The sequence below is a fragment of the Pristis pectinata genome, chromosome 17 (genome assembly GCF_009764475.1).
Source record: "Pristis pectinata isolate sPriPec2 chromosome 17, sPriPec2.1.pri, whole genome shotgun sequence".
NCBI lineage: Eukaryota > Metazoa > Chordata > Chondrichthyes > Rhinopristiformes > Pristidae > Pristis > Pristis pectinata.
In genome coordinates, this window is record NC_067421.1 from 44,894,283 (window position 1) to 44,911,043 (window position 16,761).

At 44.1% G+C, this 16,761-nt stretch overlaps 1 protein-coding gene across 11 annotated transcripts in view; it reads right to left on the bottom strand.

Annotated features, from left to right (window-relative positions):
- Positions 1–16,761, bottom strand: part of scarb1 (scavenger receptor class B, member 1) — a 142,125-nt gene that overhangs the window by 99,355 nt on the left and 26,009 nt on the right. For 4 of the 11 annotated variants that reach the window (XM_052031742.1, XM_052031743.1, XM_052031741.1 and 1 more), the window contains exons 4-5: positions 5,075–5,278; positions 2,757–2,852 (exon numbers count right to left, since the gene is read on the bottom strand). The exons of 5 other annotated variants lie outside the window; for them this stretch is intronic. In XM_052031742.1, the coding sequence (XP_051887702.1) occupies positions 2,757–2,852; positions 5,075–5,278 (300 nt within the window). The remainder of the gene's footprint in view (positions 1–2,756; positions 2,853–5,074; positions 5,279–16,761) is intronic. 2 more of the 11 variants (XM_052031740.1, XM_052031745.1) reach the window with 2 other exon arrangements.

The window sequence follows — 16,761 nt, forward strand, 5'->3', positions numbered from 1 at the left end:
ATCTAACATATAGAGAGGCATTGAGGAAGGAGAAGCAGAGTATAGGATACAAAAGTAGTAAGGTGGATGGGCTAAAGTGCATTTACTTAAATGCAAGAAGCATCAGGAATAAGGGTGATGAACTGCGAGCTTGAATAAATACATGGAACTATGATATTGTGGCTCTTGCAAAGACTTGGCTGTCACCAGGGCAGGAATGGATACTGCATATTTCAGTGTTTTAAAAGGGATAGGGAGGAGTGGAGAAGAGGAGGGTGACATTACTGGTCAGGGATACTATTACAGCTGCAGAAAGGGTAGGTAATGCGGCAGGATCCTCCTTAGAGTCAGTAATGGGTGGAAGTTAGGAAGAAGAAAGCAGCAGTTACTCTACTGGGAGTATTCCATAGGCCACCTGGTAGCAGCAAGGATACTGAGGAGCAGATCGGGAGGCAGATTTTGGAAAGGCGGCACGGTAGCATAGTGGTTAGCACAACACTATTACAGTGTCAGCGATCGGGGTTCTATTCCCGTCGCTGACTGTAAGGAGTTTGTACGTTCTCCCGTGTCTGCGTGGGTTTCCTCCCACATTCCAAAGACGTATGGGTAGGTTAATTTGGGTTTAAAATGGGCAGCACGGACTTGTTGGGCCGAAAGGGCCTGTTACCACGCTGTAAAATTTTAAAAAATTAAAAATTTAACTGTTGTTACCATGGGAGACTTCAACTTCCCAAATATTGATTGGCACCTGCTTAGTACCAAAGTGTTAGATGGAGCAGAGTGTTAAGTGCGTCCAGGACGGATTCCTGTCACAGTATGTTGACAGGCCGACTAGAGGGAATGCCATATTAGATCTCGTATTAGGTAATGAACCGGGTCAGGTGACAGGGCAAATTAGGAGGCTATAAGGCTAGAACTTGCGAGTGTGAACTGGGATGACATTTTTGAAGGGAAATGTACTATGGAGATGTGGTCGTTGTTCAGGGATCTTTTGCAGGATGTTAGGGATAAATTTGTACCAGAGAGGCAGAGAAAGAATGTCACCATGGGTGACAAGAGAGGTGGAACATCTAGTTGGGAGGAAGAAGGCAGCATACATAAGGTTTAGGCAGCAGGGATCAGATTGGGCTCTTGAGGAATATAGGCTAGCAAGGAAGGAACTTAAGAAGGGGCTGAGGAGAGCAAGAAGTGGACATGAAAAGGCCTTGGCGAGATGGTAGAGATGTACAAAATATTGGGAGGAATGAGTGGACAGCCAGAGCCTCTCTCCCAGGGCACCAATGCTCAATACAAGAGGGCATGGCTTTAAAATAATGGGTGGGAAATTCAAGGGAGATATCAGAGGATGGTTTTTTTACCCAGAGAGTGGTTGGGGCATGGAAATGCACTGCCTGGGGCAGTGGTGGAGGCAGGTACATTGGTCAAGTTCAAGAGATTACTAGATAAGCTTATGGAGGAATTTAAAATAGAGCGATATGTGGGAGGAAGGGGTTAGATAGTCTTAGGCGAGGTTTAAAGGTCGGCACAACATTGTGGGCCAAAGGGCCTGTATTGTGCTGTACCGTTCTATGTTCTATTGCTCTAATATCAGGTGAAATCTAGGTCAGTCTCCCCAGGGTGTTGCAATGTTACACAAGAAGCCAGTTTGCAATCATCTTAATTCTGAAGTCTGCAAGGAATGGAAATTGTCCAGGTCTAGGATTACCAGGCTCACAGCAAGGACTCTTTAGTGTTTTCACAAGAGCAGGGTTTTTGTTTTATTATAGAAAAATGCCTTCATGGAATCATAGAAGTTTCCAGTGCAGGTGGTGGTTATCAGCTCATCACATCCATTCCACCAAAGCTGGACTCTAGGTTCACTCCATTTCCCAGTTGTTGTCCAGAAGTTGCAGATTATTATGGCTGTTTGAGGTGCTCATCCAGAGATCCTCAAATCTAGTTCCTCCAATACTTTCAGGCAGTGAGTTCTCACTAAAGTCACATCTTCTCAGCACCTCCCTGATCCCACTACCAATGTAGTTAATGAACAGTTAACAAAAAATAAATGCTTATGTCTGCTGTTTAGACCTCTCATTATTTTAAAAAGTTCAGTTAAATCTTCCCCCTGCCTTAGCAGTGTTGCTCTTAACCATAATCCTCCATCCCACCATTATAAATCTCCCTGGGCCTTCTTACCACATTCTTTAGGTAATGTGATGACTGGAGCTGTAAACAACATTCTACTGAGGCCCCAACTAGTGCTTTATGTGATCCATTATGATCCCAGTAGTTGTGTTCTATTCAGTCCATCTCCATGGAGATTAAGGATTGTGCTTGCTAAATAAGTGTTTGGACTGTAAAGTCAACCAAGAAGATAATCAGACTTCAACTCAAGTGGATGTAAAGTAAATCCAAATACAAGATTTCCCCATTGCAATGAGATGACGTATGCAGATCCCAAGTACAATTCTGATCTGTAAAGAAAAAGTGGCTCCTTCAGTTATAGTGCAGAAGGAGACTAATCAGTTCATCAAGCCTCCATTGTGCTCTCTGCCAAAGTCCCATTTCCCAGTTCTTTCACAAAATCCTGACATTTTTCTCCCTCATTTTCCATAGTGAAAATCACAATTAAACCCAAAAGAAATGGTAATGGTAAAGGAGTGGTAAAGAAAAAATGGTACCACTTCTTTCCACTTGAATCCAGAAGTAACGGTAAAGAACTGGATGGAAAATGCAAGAGCTTCAGTGGGCAATGATACAGCAAGATCGCCTCAAAGACAAATTCATGATTTACAAACCTCTTTTGCACCATTCCAATTATCCACTACATGAACTTTGGTGATATTATCAACTCCTGTATAAACAGTGAATAACCCAGTATCTGAGTTGTTCATCTGTAAAGAAATGAGAAAATTGACATCAATAACTACTTTTTCATGCAATATTAAGACCTACAATTCAATTCTCTGAGCTTCTTAGAAGTTGCAAAAAAACAATTACTACAGAGAAAGTCTGTTTGGTTAATCCAGTACATCACAACAACCATCTTCTGCCAAATCTAGTTAGGCCCTGATCTAACAATGGGATAGAGCAGGTCTCCTTAAGGACCAGTGTGGTCACCTGTGTGTGGAGCCACAGGAAATGGGCGAGATCTTAAATGAATACCTCTCGTCTATATTTACCATGGAGAAAGTCATGGAAGCTAGCAAGTTCAGGCAAGAGAAAGGTGACATCCTAAAACATGATTGACATTACGAAAGAGGTGGTGTTGGCAGTCTTGAAGCACATAAAGGTTCATAAATTCCCAGGGCCTGGCCAGGTGTATCCAGGAACACTGTGGAAAGCAAGGGAAGAAATTGCTGGGGCCCAGGCAGAGATATTTGTATCTTCATTAGCCATGGGCGAGGTATCAGAAGACTGGAGGTTGGCTAATGTTTATTTAAGGAGGACAGCAAGGACAAGTCAGGGAACTATAGGCAGGTGAGCCTTACATTAGTGGTGGGAAAGTTCCTGTAGGGAATTCTGAGGGACAGGATTTATTTGCATTTGGAAAGTCAAGGACTGATTCAGCACCACTTTGTGAGTGGGAAACTGTGTCACAAATGTGATGAGTTTTTTGTTTTTGAAGAGGTGACCAAGAGGATTGATGCTGGCAGGGCTGTAGATAAGATTTCTTTATTAGTCACAGGTACATTGAAATACAATGAAATGCATCTTTACGTAGAATGTTCTAGGGGCAGCCCACAAGTGTCGCCACGCTTCCAGCGCCAACATAGCATGCCCACAACGTTCTAACCCATGTGTCTTTGGAATGTGGGAGGAAACCAGAGCCCCCAGAGGAAACCCATGCAGACATGGGGAGAACGTACAAACTCCTTACAGACACCAGCCGGAATTGAACCCAGGTCGCTGACGCTGTAATAGCATTATGCTAACCACTATGCTACCGTGCAGTCTACACAAACGTTTGAGGCTTTTGACAAGGTTGCATGTGGTAGGCTAGTCCAGAAGGTGAGATCACATGTGATCCAGGGTGAGCTGGCCAATTGGATACAAAATTGGCTTGGTGGTAGGAGTCAGAGGGTTGTAGTGAAGAGTAGGTTGCAGATTGGAGCACTGTGACCAGTGGTGTGCTGCAGGGGTCATTGCTGGGTCTTCTGTTGTTTGTCATCTATATTAAAAATTGGGAAATGTTGGCGGCATGATTAGCATGTTTGCAGATAATACCAAAGTTGCTAATATAGTGGACAGTGAAGAAGGTTGTCTAAGTTTACAGCAGGGTTTAGATCAACTAGAAAAGTGAGCAAGGGAACAGCAGATGGAGTTTAACTTGGACAAATGTGAAATAATGCATTTTGGCAAGTTACACCAGGGCAGAACACACACAGTGAACAGCACCCTGGGGAGTGCTGTAGAACAGAGAGACCTAGCAGAACAAGTATATAATTCTCTGGAAGTGACGACGCAGGTAGACAGGGTGGTGAAGGTGTATGGCACAACTGCCTTCATTGAGTGCAAGAGTTGGAACATCATATTACAGCTGTAGAAGGCATTGGTGAGACCACACTTGAGTATTGTGTGCAGTTCCGTACAGAAATATTTAAAAATGAAAAGGAAAAATTATTTAAAAACTGAAAGCATAATAAAAGGCTGCACCGTGGCACAGCTTGCAGAGCCACTGCCTCACATCTCCAGTGACCTGGGTTCAATCCTGACCTCCAGTACTGTCTGTGTGGAGTTTGCATGTTCTCTGTGACCATATGGGTTTCCTCCAATGCTTTGCTTACCTTCCACATCCCAGAGACCTGCCAGTTGCTAGGTTAATTGGTCACTGTAAATTGCCCCAAACATGTGGATGAATGGTAGAGTTTGTGGGGAGAATAAAATGGGTTAGTGTGCAATTAGTGTAGAATTAGTGTACAAGTACTTGAAGGTTGTCATGGAGTAAATGGGCCGAAGGGCCTGTTTCCATGCTCTCTCTTGAATTGACAATACGACTCTAATGATCACCAGACAGCTGAGAAAGAAAGTAGTTTTTGACTAATCTCATTGAATTGTGTTAAGCAGCAGGTTAGACCAGAGGTACTTCCTAATTATCTGGATTAAGTATACAAACCTCAGCAAACAACCCAAACTTTCCTTTAAATGGGATAATGCCTGGAAATATTCGATTAAGGAAGTCAATGAGTGGATCATCATATCCCCACATTATCTCCTTCACAGACTTCTTAATAAATGGAGTCTCTTTAAAGGTCTTCAAGGCTGTGCTGAAGATAAATTTCAATGCATAGGGCAAGTCTTCAGCCATTAAAGCTGCACCCTGAAATTAAAAGCATTTTAAGTACATTTAAAACATTATATTCATTGTATTAAAACAACCCATTCCTGGTTGCTTTTTCCTTCAGTTGATGGATTCGTTGATATCTACAGATAAACATCTAATGATCCTAAACACAAGTGAACACTGGTCCTAACAATGGAAAGCCTGGAGAGAGCAGATGAATTAGGCTGTATTTTGAATCATCTTCACTGTAGAAGATACAAGTAACATCCCAGAAATATTTCAAAGTTGGGAATTGGAAGAAAGCAAAGAAAATTACTCAGGGGGAAAAAAATAAAATCAGGGAAGTGGTACTGCACAAATTGTTGGAGCTACAGACTGAAAAGTCCCCAGGTCCTAATGGACTTCGCCCTAGGATCTTAAACGTGACTGGTGAGATAGTTGATGCTTCTGTTTTAATTTTCCCAACATTCCCTAGATTTGGGGAAGGATCCATCAGTTTAGAAAATGGAAAGTCTAATTCCTTAATTCAAAAGTGGTGTCACAAAGCAAGAAACTACAGATAGAGCAAACTTCAGGAAACTTTCCCCATATCAGAGGTAGATTAAACTAGCAGACATAGATTTAGAGTAAGAGGCAAGAGATTGCGAGGGGATCGGAGAGGGACCTTTTACACCCAGAATAGAGAGTACCTGGAATACAGTGCCGGAGAGAGTGATGGAAGCAGAGTCACTGATAACATTTAACAAGAGTCTAGACAAGAAGGCAATGGACCAAGTGCTGGAAGATGGGATCAATACAGATGGGTTCCCACTGGTCAGCCTGGACATGGTGGGCCAAACGGTCTATTTCCATGCTGTGTGACCATGGCACTTGGCAGCTGTACTAAACTATCTTGAATGATATTACATTTGAGAATTAAAAATAATCATGGTGTCATAGAGCCACAGAATATGGAAACTGGCCATTCAACTGAGCCTGCACAATGACCATCTATACTAATCCCATATTATTCTATTTCCATCAACTCCAACACCAGACTCCATTGCTCATTTACACACTAGAGGCAATTTACAGTGACCAGTTAGCTTACAAACCTGCAGCATGAGGGGGGAGGAAACCCACACAGTCATAGGAATAACTAAAGATTCCACACAGACAGCATTGGAGGCAGGTTTGGACCCAGGTCACGGAGCCCAGAGACAGCAGCTCTACCAGCTGTACCACTGTGATGCAATGATCAGGCAAAGTCAACGTGGTTTTGCAGAAGGCAAATTTCTCAGGGTAGCCCTCAGTCTCTTCTGCTCAGTTTTCTCTCTAGTGAAAACAAACCCAGCCTCTTCTTATAACTTAAATGCTCCAATCCAGTCAACATCCTGGTGAATCTCCTCTGCACTCTCTCCAGTGCAATCGCATCCTTCCAATAGTGGGTGACCAGAATGACACAACACTCCAGGTGCAGTCTAACCAGTTTCCTTTTTCTGGGATCTATGATCACTCTGTTCATCAACATTCCCTAGGGCTCCATCGTTTACTGTGTGCATTCTATTCTCCTTTCACACCTTACATTTGTCAGGATTAAATTCCATCTGCCATTGCTTTGCCCAATTTTCCAGCTGATCAATATCACTGCAGCCCAAGACAATCCCCCTTGCTATCTACAACACAAATGTCCATGTAATCTGCAAACTTACTAATCGTACTTCCTACATTCACATCCGAGTTGTTAATGTACATCACAAACATCAAGGGTCACAGCACCAACCCTTACGGTACACTGCTAGTCACAGATTTCCAATCAGAAAAACAACCTTCCAACTTGTAGTCACTATTACTAAGGAGAAGGTGCTTGGGAAACTGAAAGGTCTGAAGGTAGATAAATCACCTGGACCAGATGGACTACAGCCCAGTGTTCTGAAAGAGGTAGATGAAGAGATTGCAGAGGCATTAGTAGTGATCTTTCAAGAATCACTAGATTTGGGAATGGTTCCAGAGGACTGGAAAATACCAAATGTCGTTCCACTCTTTAAGAAGGGAGGAGGCAAAAGAAAGGAATTTATAGGCCAGTTAGCCTGACTTCAGTGGTTGATAAGATAAGAGTCCATTATTAAGGATGAGGTTTCAGGGTACTTGGAAGCACATGATAAAATAGGCCGAAGTCAAGATGGTGCCCTTAAGGGGAAATCTTGCCTGACAAATCTGTTGGAATTCTTTGAGGAAGTAGCAGGCAGGATAGACAAAGGAGAGTCAGTGGATGTTGTTTACTTAGATTTTCAGAAGGCCTTTGACAAGACGCCGCACATGACGCTGCTTTAGGGTGAAAGGGGAAAGGTTTAGGGGGAAACATTAGAGGGAACTTCTTCACTCAAAGAGTGGTGGGAGTGTGGAATGGGCTGCCATCTGATGTGGTAAATACCAGCTCGCTCTTAACTTTTAAGAATAAATTGGATAGATACATGGACGAGAAAGGTCTGGATGGGTATGGGCTGGGGGCAGGTAAATGGAACTAGCAGAATAATGTTTTGGCACAGACTAGAAGGGCCAAATGGCCTGTTTTCTGTGCTGTAGTTTTCTATGGTTCTAAACAAGATATTACAGGAAAGGTACTAGCATGGATAGAAGATTAGCTGACTGGCAGAAGGCAAAGAGTGGGAATAAAGGGGCCTTTTCTGGTTGGCTGCCAGAGACTAGTGGTGTTCCGCAGGGGTCAGTATTGCGTCTGCTACTTTTCACGTTATATGTTAATGATCTGAACAACGGAATCGATGGCTTTGTGGCCAAATTTGCGGATGATACAAAACAGGTAGGGGGCAGGTAGTGTTGAGGAAGCAGGGAGTCTGCAGAGGACTTGGACAGGTTGGGAGAATGGGCAAAGAAGTGGCAGATAAAATACAGTGTAGGGAAGATAAGATATCTTTATTAGTCACATGTACATCGAAACACAGTGAAATTCATCTTTTACGTAGTGTTCTGGGGGCAGCCCGCAAGTGTCGCCACACTTCCAGCGCCAACATAGCATGCCCACAACTTCCTAACCTGTACATCTTTGGAATGTGGGAGGAAACCGGAGCACCCGGAGGAAACCCACACAGACACGGGAAGAACGTACAAACTCCTTACAGATGGTGGCCAGAATTGAACTCGGGTCATTGGCACAGTGAAGTGTTATGCTAACCGCTACACTACTGTGCCTGCCCAAGTGTACGGTCATGAACTTTGGTAGAAGTAATAAAAGGCATAGACAATTTTCTAAACTGGGAATGAATTCAGAAAGAGGCGCAAAGGGACTTGGGAGTCCTAGTGCAGGATTTCCTAAAGGTTAACTTGCAGACTGAGTCGGTAGTAAGGAAGGCAAATGCAATGTCAGCATTCATTTTGAGAGGGCTAGAATATAAAAGCAAGGATGTAATGCTGAGGCTTTATAAGGCACATTTAGAGAATTGTGAGTAGTTTTGGGCCCCATATCTAAGGAAGGATGTGCTGGCATTGGAGAGGGTCTAGAAGAGGTTTACAATGAACTTGGGAATGAAAGGGTTAATGTATGAGCAGCATTTGATGTCTCTGGACCTGTCCTCACTGCAGTTTAGAAGGATGAAGGGGGGATCTCATTGAAACCTACCAAATATTGAAAGACCTGGATACAATGGACATGGAGAGTATGTTTCCAGTAGTGGGAGAGTCTAGGACCAGAGGGCACAGCATCAGAATAAAGGGCATCCCTTCAGAAAAGAGATGAGGAGGAATTTCTTTAGCCAGCGGGTGGTGAATCTGTGGAATTCATTGCCACAGACAGCTGTGGAGGCCAAGTCGTTGGGTATATTTAAAGTGGAAGTTGAAAGGTTCTTGATTCGTAAGGGTGTCAAAGGTTACGGGGAGAAGGCAGGAGAATGGGGTTGAGAGCGAAAAATAAGTGAGCTCTGATCGAATGGTGGAGCAGACTCAATGGGCCGAATGGCCTAATTCTGCTCCTATGTCCTTTGGTCTTCCACTGTCACCCTCTGCCTCCCATTGCCAAGCCAATTTTGGACCTGATTTGCCAGCTTTCCCTGGATCTCACAGGCTCTCACCTTTTGGATCAGCCTAAAATCTGGAACCTTGTCAAAGGCCTTTCTGAAGTACATGTAGACAACATCTACTGCACTGTGCTCATCCATGTACTCAGTTAGCTCTTCAAAAAATTTTATCAAATTAGTGAGTCAGGATTTTCCACTTGTTACATCTTGGTAAACAAGAAAAAACATTTATACCTAATTTAGAATCATGGAGTCACATAGCAAGGAAACAGACCCTTCAGCCCAACTGGTCCATGCCAACCAAGATGCCCATCTAAGCCAGTCCCATTTGCTGACATTTGGCCCATATCCCTCTGAAACTTTCCTACCCATGTGCCTGTCCAAATGCCTTTTAAATGTCATTAATGTACCTGCCTCAACCACTTCCTCTGGTAACTCATTCCATATACATACCATTCTCCGGGTGAAAAAGTTGCCCCTCAGGTTCCTATTAAATATTTCCCCTCTCACCTATGCCCTCTAGTTTTTGATTCCCCTTCCCCAGGAAGAAGACTGTGTATTCACCATATGCCCTTCATGATTTTATACACCTCTATAAGATCACCCTCTACACCCCTGTGCTCCAAGGAATAAGGTTCTAGCCTGTCCAACCTCTCCGTCACTGTTTCCTGTTAGCCAGCCAATCTTTTATCCATGCCAATAGGTTATCTCCTGCACCACCAATTTGTAAAACTTGTGGAAACCCCGTTCCCAGGCTTCTTTTCAATTTACCATGGCACCATGTGTTACATGACTAAAAGGAGAGTGGGAAACAGCTGCCCCCGCCCCCCCCCCCCCCCCCCCCCCACCCCAGTTTAAAAGCAGAATGGGAACAGGGTTGGATTTAACAAGCATGTGGAAAACAACACCTGGTACACCAAGATGCTGAACCACTGGGTGGTTTATATGGATTATCAGAGTTTCACTATAATTAGTAAAATTAATGACTTATCCAGGTACATAGGGCATTGATGAGACCATATCTAGTATACAGGACTGGTCTCCTTATTTAAAGTGATATATTAATGAGTTGGAAGCAGTTCAGAGGAGGTTGACTGGACTGATACCTGGAATAGGCAAGTTGTTCTATGAAGAGTGGTTGGAGAGGCTAGACTTGTATCCAGTGGAGTTTAAGGAGCGAGAGCGATTGAAGCATAATAGATATTCAGCGGTCTCGACGGGAATGCAGAGAGGACATTTCCTCTTGTTGGAGAAGCTAGAACTAAAGGTCATTGTTTACAAATTAGAGGTCGGCATTAATGATTACATTAACAGTTTGGAAGAGGGGATCGTGTGAGGTCTATCTAAATTTGCTGATGACATTAAACTGAGTGGTAAAGCAAATTGTGCAGAGGATGTGGAGAGTCTGCAGAGAGGTATAGATAGGTTCAGTGAGTGAGCAAGGGTCTGGCAGATGGAGTACAATGTTGGTAAATGTGTGGTCATCCACTTTGGAAGGAAAAATAGAAGATTAGATCATTACTTTAATGGTGAAAGATTGCACCACGCTGTTGTGCAGAGGAACTTGGGAGTGCTTGTGCATGAATCGCAAAAGGTTGGTTTGCAGGTGCAACAGGTTACCAATAAGGCAAATGGAATGTTGGCCTTCATTGCTAGATTGAATTTAAGAGCAGGGAGGTTATGCTGCAACTGTACAGGGTACTGGTGAGGCTGCACCTGGAGTACTGCGTGCAGTTCTGGTCTCCTTACTTGAGAAAAGACATACTGGCTTTGAAGACGGTGCAGAGGGGGGATCACCAAGTTAGTTCTGGAGATCAGGGAGTTAGCCTATGAGGAGACATTGAATTGCCTGGTACTATACTCAGTGGAATTCAGAAGAATGAGAGAGGAACTTACAGAAACAAAACAATTATGAAAAGGGTAGATAAGATAGAGTTAGGCAAGTTGTTTCCACTGGTAGATGAGACTGGAACTAGGGGACATCGCCTAGAGATTTGGGGGAGTAGATTTAGGACAGATGAGAAGAAACTGCTTTTCCTAGAGGGTAGTGAATCTGTGGAATTCTCAGCCCAGGGAAGCAGTAGAGGCTCCCTCATTAAATATATTTAAGACACAGTTAGATAGGTTTTTGCATAGTAGGGGAATTAAGGGTTATGGGGAAAAGGCAGCTGGGTTGATCCGAGTCCACGGCCAGATCAGCCATGATCTTATTGAATGGCAGAGCAGGCTCGACAGGCCAGATGACCTTCTCCTGCTCCTATTTCTTGTTTTTCGAGGAGGTTACCAAGAAAGTAGATGAAGGAAAGGCTGTGGATGTTGTCTACATGGACTTTAGTGAGGCCTTTGACAAGGCTCCACATAGGAGGTTAGTTCAGAAGGTTCAGACACTAGGTATCCATGGGAAGGTTGTAAACTGGATTCCAAACTGGCTGTGTGGGAGAAGACAGAGAGTGGTAGTGGATGATTGTTTCTCAGACTGGAGGCCTGTGACTAGTGGTGTGCCTCAGGGATCTGTGCTGGGACCATTGTTGTTTGTTGTCTATATCAATGATCTAGATGATAATGTGGTAAATTGGATCAGTAAGTTTGCTGATGACACTAAGATTGGAGGCGTTGTGGACAGCAAGGAAGGCTTTCAAAGCTTGCAGAGGGATCTGAACCAACTGGAAATATGGGCCAGAAAATGGCAGTTGGAATTTAATGCAGACAAGTGTGAGGTGTTGCATTTTGGAAGAACAAATCAAGGTAGAACATACACAGTAAACAGTAGGGCACTGAGGAGTGCAGAGGAACAAAGGGATCTGGGAGTTCAGATACATAATTCCCTGAAAGTGGCATCACAGGTAGACTGGGTTGTAAAGAAGGCTTTTGGCATCCTGGCATTCATAAATCAAAGTACTGAGTATAGGAGTTGGGATGTTATGGTGAGGCCAAATTTGGAGTATTGTGCAGTTCTGGTCACCTAACTATAGGAAGGACATCAATAAGATTGAAAGAGTGCAGAGAAGATTTACTAGAATGTTGCTGGGTCTTCAGGAGTTGAGGTACAGGGAAAGATTGAACAGGTTAGGACTTTATTCCTTGGAGTGTAGAAGAATGAGGGGAGATTTGATAGAGATTTACAAAATTATGAGGGGTATAGCAGAGTTAATGCGAGTAGGCTTTTTCCACCCAGATTAGGAGAGATAAGTATGAGAGGACATGGCTTTAGGGTGAAAGGGCAAAGATTTAGGGGGAACTTCTTCACTCAAAGAATGGTGGGACTGTGGAACGGGCTGCCATCTGATGTGGTAAATCCAGGCTCACTCTTAAGTTTTAAAAATAAATTGGATAGATACATGGACGGGAGAGGTCTGGAGGGTTATGGACTGGGTGCAGGTAAATGGGACTAGTGGAATGAAGTTTTGGCACAGACTTGAAGGGGCTGTAGTGTTCTATGGTTCTAATCTCAGCTTCGTACATTGCTTCATTTTTTTTTTAAACTGTGTGCACATTGGGGGCAAATCTGTTGTCCCTTATTATGTTTGAAATAGAAAAGTAATGAAATATTCCTCACACTTATTTGTTAGACCCATAGAACAATACAGCACAATACAGGCCCTTCGGCCCACCATGTTGTGCCGACCTTTAAACCACGCGCAAGACTATCTAACCCCTTCTTCCCACATATCCCTCTACTTTAAATTCCTCCATATGCTTATCTAACAATCTCTTGAACTTGACCAACGTACCTGCCTCCACCACCACCCCAGGCAGTGCATTTCATGCACCAACCACTTTCTGGGTAAAAATCCTCCCTGATATTTCCCTTGAACTTCCCACCCATTACTTTAAAGCCATGCCCTCTTGTATTGAGCATTGGTGCCCTGGGAAAGAGGCACTGGCTGTCTACTCTATCTACTCCTCTTAATATTTTGTATATCTCAATCATGTCTCCCCTCCTCCTCTCCAAAGAGTAAAGCCCTAGCTCTCTTAGTCTCTCCTCATAATCCATACTCTCCAAACCAGGCGGCATCCTGGTAAATCTCCTCTGCACCCTTTCCAACGCTTCCACATCCTTCCTATAATGAAGCGACCAGAACTGGACACAGTACTCTAAGTGTGGTCTAACCAGAGTTTTGTAGAGCTGCATCATTGCCTCGCGGCTCAAACTCGATCCCACGAATTATGAAAGCTATCACCCCATAAGTTTTCTTAACTACCCTATCCACCTGTGAGGCAACTTTCAGTGATCTGTGGATATGAACTCCCAGATCCCTCTGCTCCTCCACACTATTCAGAATCCTGCCATTAACTTTGTACTCCGCCTTGGAGTTTGTCCTTCCAAAGTGCACCAGCTCACACTTCTCCAGATTGAACTCCAGCTGCCACTTCTCAGCCCAGTTCTGCATCCTATCAATATCCCTCTGCAATCTTCAACAGTCCTCCACACTATCCAAACACCACTGACCTTTGTGTCATCTGCAGACTTGCTAACCCACCCTTCTACCCCCTCATCTAAGTCATTAATAAATATTACGAAAAGTAGAGGTCCCAGAACTGATCTTTGTGGGACACCACTAGTCACAGCCCTCCAATCTGAATGCACTCCCTCCACCACAACCCTCTGCTTTCTACAGGCAAGCCAATTCTGAATCCACACAGCCAAGCCCCCTGGATCCCATGCCCTCTGACCTTCTCAAGAAGCCTACCACGTGGAACCTTGACAAACACCTTACTAAAATCCATGTAGACCACATCCACTACACTACCCTCATCAATCTGCCTGGTCACCTCCTCAAAGGATCCTATCAGGCTTGTAAGACATGATCTTCCCTTCACAAAGCCATGCTGGCTGTCCCTAATCAGTCCATGATTCTCTAAATGTTCATAGATCCTATCTCTAAGAATCTTTTCCAACAGCTTGCCCACCAGACGCAAGGCTCACTGGTCTGTAATTCCCTAGACTATCCCTACTACCTTTTTTGAATAAGGGGACAACATTTGCTACCCTCCAATCCTCTAGTACCATTGCCGTTGACAACGAGGAATCAAAGATCCTAGCCAACAGTTCAGCAATCTCCTCCCTCGCCTCGCAGAGCAACCTGGGGAATATTTCATCAGGCCCCAGGGGCTTATCTGTCCTAATATTTTCTATTGACCCAACATTATCGTTGTCGTCTCTCATTAGCCACAGTTGGACCACTTTTCCTGTTGTGCTTTGTCTCTTAAATGGATATACACTTGTTTTAAACTATGAATTAACTGTTAGTAATTGCTTGTTTACTGCCATAATTGTTAATATCTAAATTAGTAGAGCTGACCCATGGGTTAATTAAGAAACTGCCTTGTAGAATCGTACCTTACAGGTATAGTGCTGGTCACCTCCATCACAATCCCTGGGTACACCTTGTAGGAAGGCCCAACAGAAGTGGCAGTAGCCAGGAAGGAGGGAGTAGCCCTTGGATTCCATAGCTTGAAACTGACTTTAGAATGAGGAATATGTCAGACTATCAGGTTACAGATTGTGGTATATTTCTGCTGGGAAGACAGGACTTTGCCAGTCAAAGGAGTAATCACTTCTACCAATACTTTCATGGACAGATGCATCTGCCACATATGGAATCGTGATAAGGTTTATTGCTCAGAAATAGTCTCGTGTTCACACACTGGACACTGTGCATGATGGCATGTGGCTCTACAATTGGGCTAAATGGGATTGATTCAGAACAGATCTGGCAGGTCAAATCTGGACATCCATAAGGCACTGTGGACCATCAGCAGCAGCACGTGGTCCAGCATATCCCATGAAGAGGTAAAGAGTAAAATTGATGAGGGTAGGGCATGTTGTTTATATGGATTGTCTTTCACAAGGTCCTGCATGGTAGTCTGGCCAGAAGATTAGATCATATGGGATCCAGGGTGAGCTAATCAATTGGATACAAAATTGTCTTGCTGGAAGGAGTCAGAGGGTGGTAGTGGAGGGTTTTTTTTTTAGATTGGATACCTGTGACCAGTGGTGTGCCACAGGGATTGGTATTCAGTCCACTGTTATTCATCAACTATATTAATGATCTGTATGAGAATAAAGTCAGCATGGTTAGTGAGTCTGAGGAAGAAAGCAAAATTAGTGGTATAGTGGACAGTAAAGAGGGTTATCTGAGATTATAACATGATCTAGATCAACTGGAAAAGTGGGCAAAGGAATGGCAAATGAAATTTAACTCTGACAAGTGTGAAGTGTTGCAATTTGGGAAGTTAAATGAACGAGTTGGGCCGAAAGACCCGTTTCCATGTGTTACTATGAATCTAATAAACCAAGACAGGACAGGACGTACATAGTAAATAGCCAAAATAGCAGGGCCCTGGGAGTGTTGTAGAACAGAGACATAGGGGTACAAGTACACAGTTCCCTGATAGTGGAGACCCAGGTAGACAAGGTGGTGAAAGTGGCATTTGGCACACTTTCCTTCATCAGTCAGGGCTTTGAGTACAAGAGTTGGGATGTCATGTTACAACTGTACAAGTCATTGGTGAGACCACACTTGGAGTACTGTGTGCATTTCTGGTCATCCAGCTACAAGGAGGATGTCAGTAAGCTGGAAAACATGACACTGGAGGAAATCAGCACTCTAGGCAGCATCCATGGAGAAAAGCAGGCGGTCAATGTTTTGGGTCAGGACCTTTCTTCAGGACTGAAGATAGGGAAAGGGGAAAGCAGAGCAATGATAGGCTGTCAAAAGAGGGGAGGCGGGGTGGGCACAGGGTGGTGATAGGTAGACGCAGGTAAGAGATAGTGATAGGCAGGTGTGGGGGAGGACACTATCACTGATATGTCAGTCCTCGGCCTCCTTCACTGCCAGGAGAATTCCAAGCGCAAACTGGAGGAACAGCACCTCATTTTACGTCTTGGAACCTTGCAGCCTAACAGCATGAACATTGAATTCTCCCACTTTAAGTAACCCCCCACCCCATGCTTTTTCTCCCTTCCCTAGCTTTTTTATCCCCCTCCCTCTTCTTACCTTTGACCCATCCCCAGGTGGATCTGCTCTCCCCTCCTCCCCCAGACCTGCCTATCACTATCTCTTACCTGCATCTACTTATCACTACCTTGTGCCTTAAATGTTGGCTGCCTGCTTTTCTCCACGGATGCTGCCTGGCCTGCTGGGTCCCTCCAGCTTCACCATGTTTTTTTACCTAGATTCCAGCACCTGAAGTCCTTTGTTTCTCTGTCATTATGCTGGAAAGGGTGCAGAAAAGATTCACGTGTATGTTACCAGGACTGGAGGGCTTGAGTTATAAGGAGAAGCTGGATTTTTCCCTGGAGCGCAGGAGGCTGAGGCATGACCTTGTAGAGGTTTATAAATAAGGTGAATGCTCAGTCTTTTTTCCCCACGGTAGCAGAGTCTAAAGCTAGAGGGCATAGGTTTAAAGAGAGATTAGAAAGATTTGAAAAGGGGACCTGAGGGGCAACTTTTTCCACAGAGGGGGGAGGATATATGGAATGAGCTGCCAGAGGAAGTTGTGGAA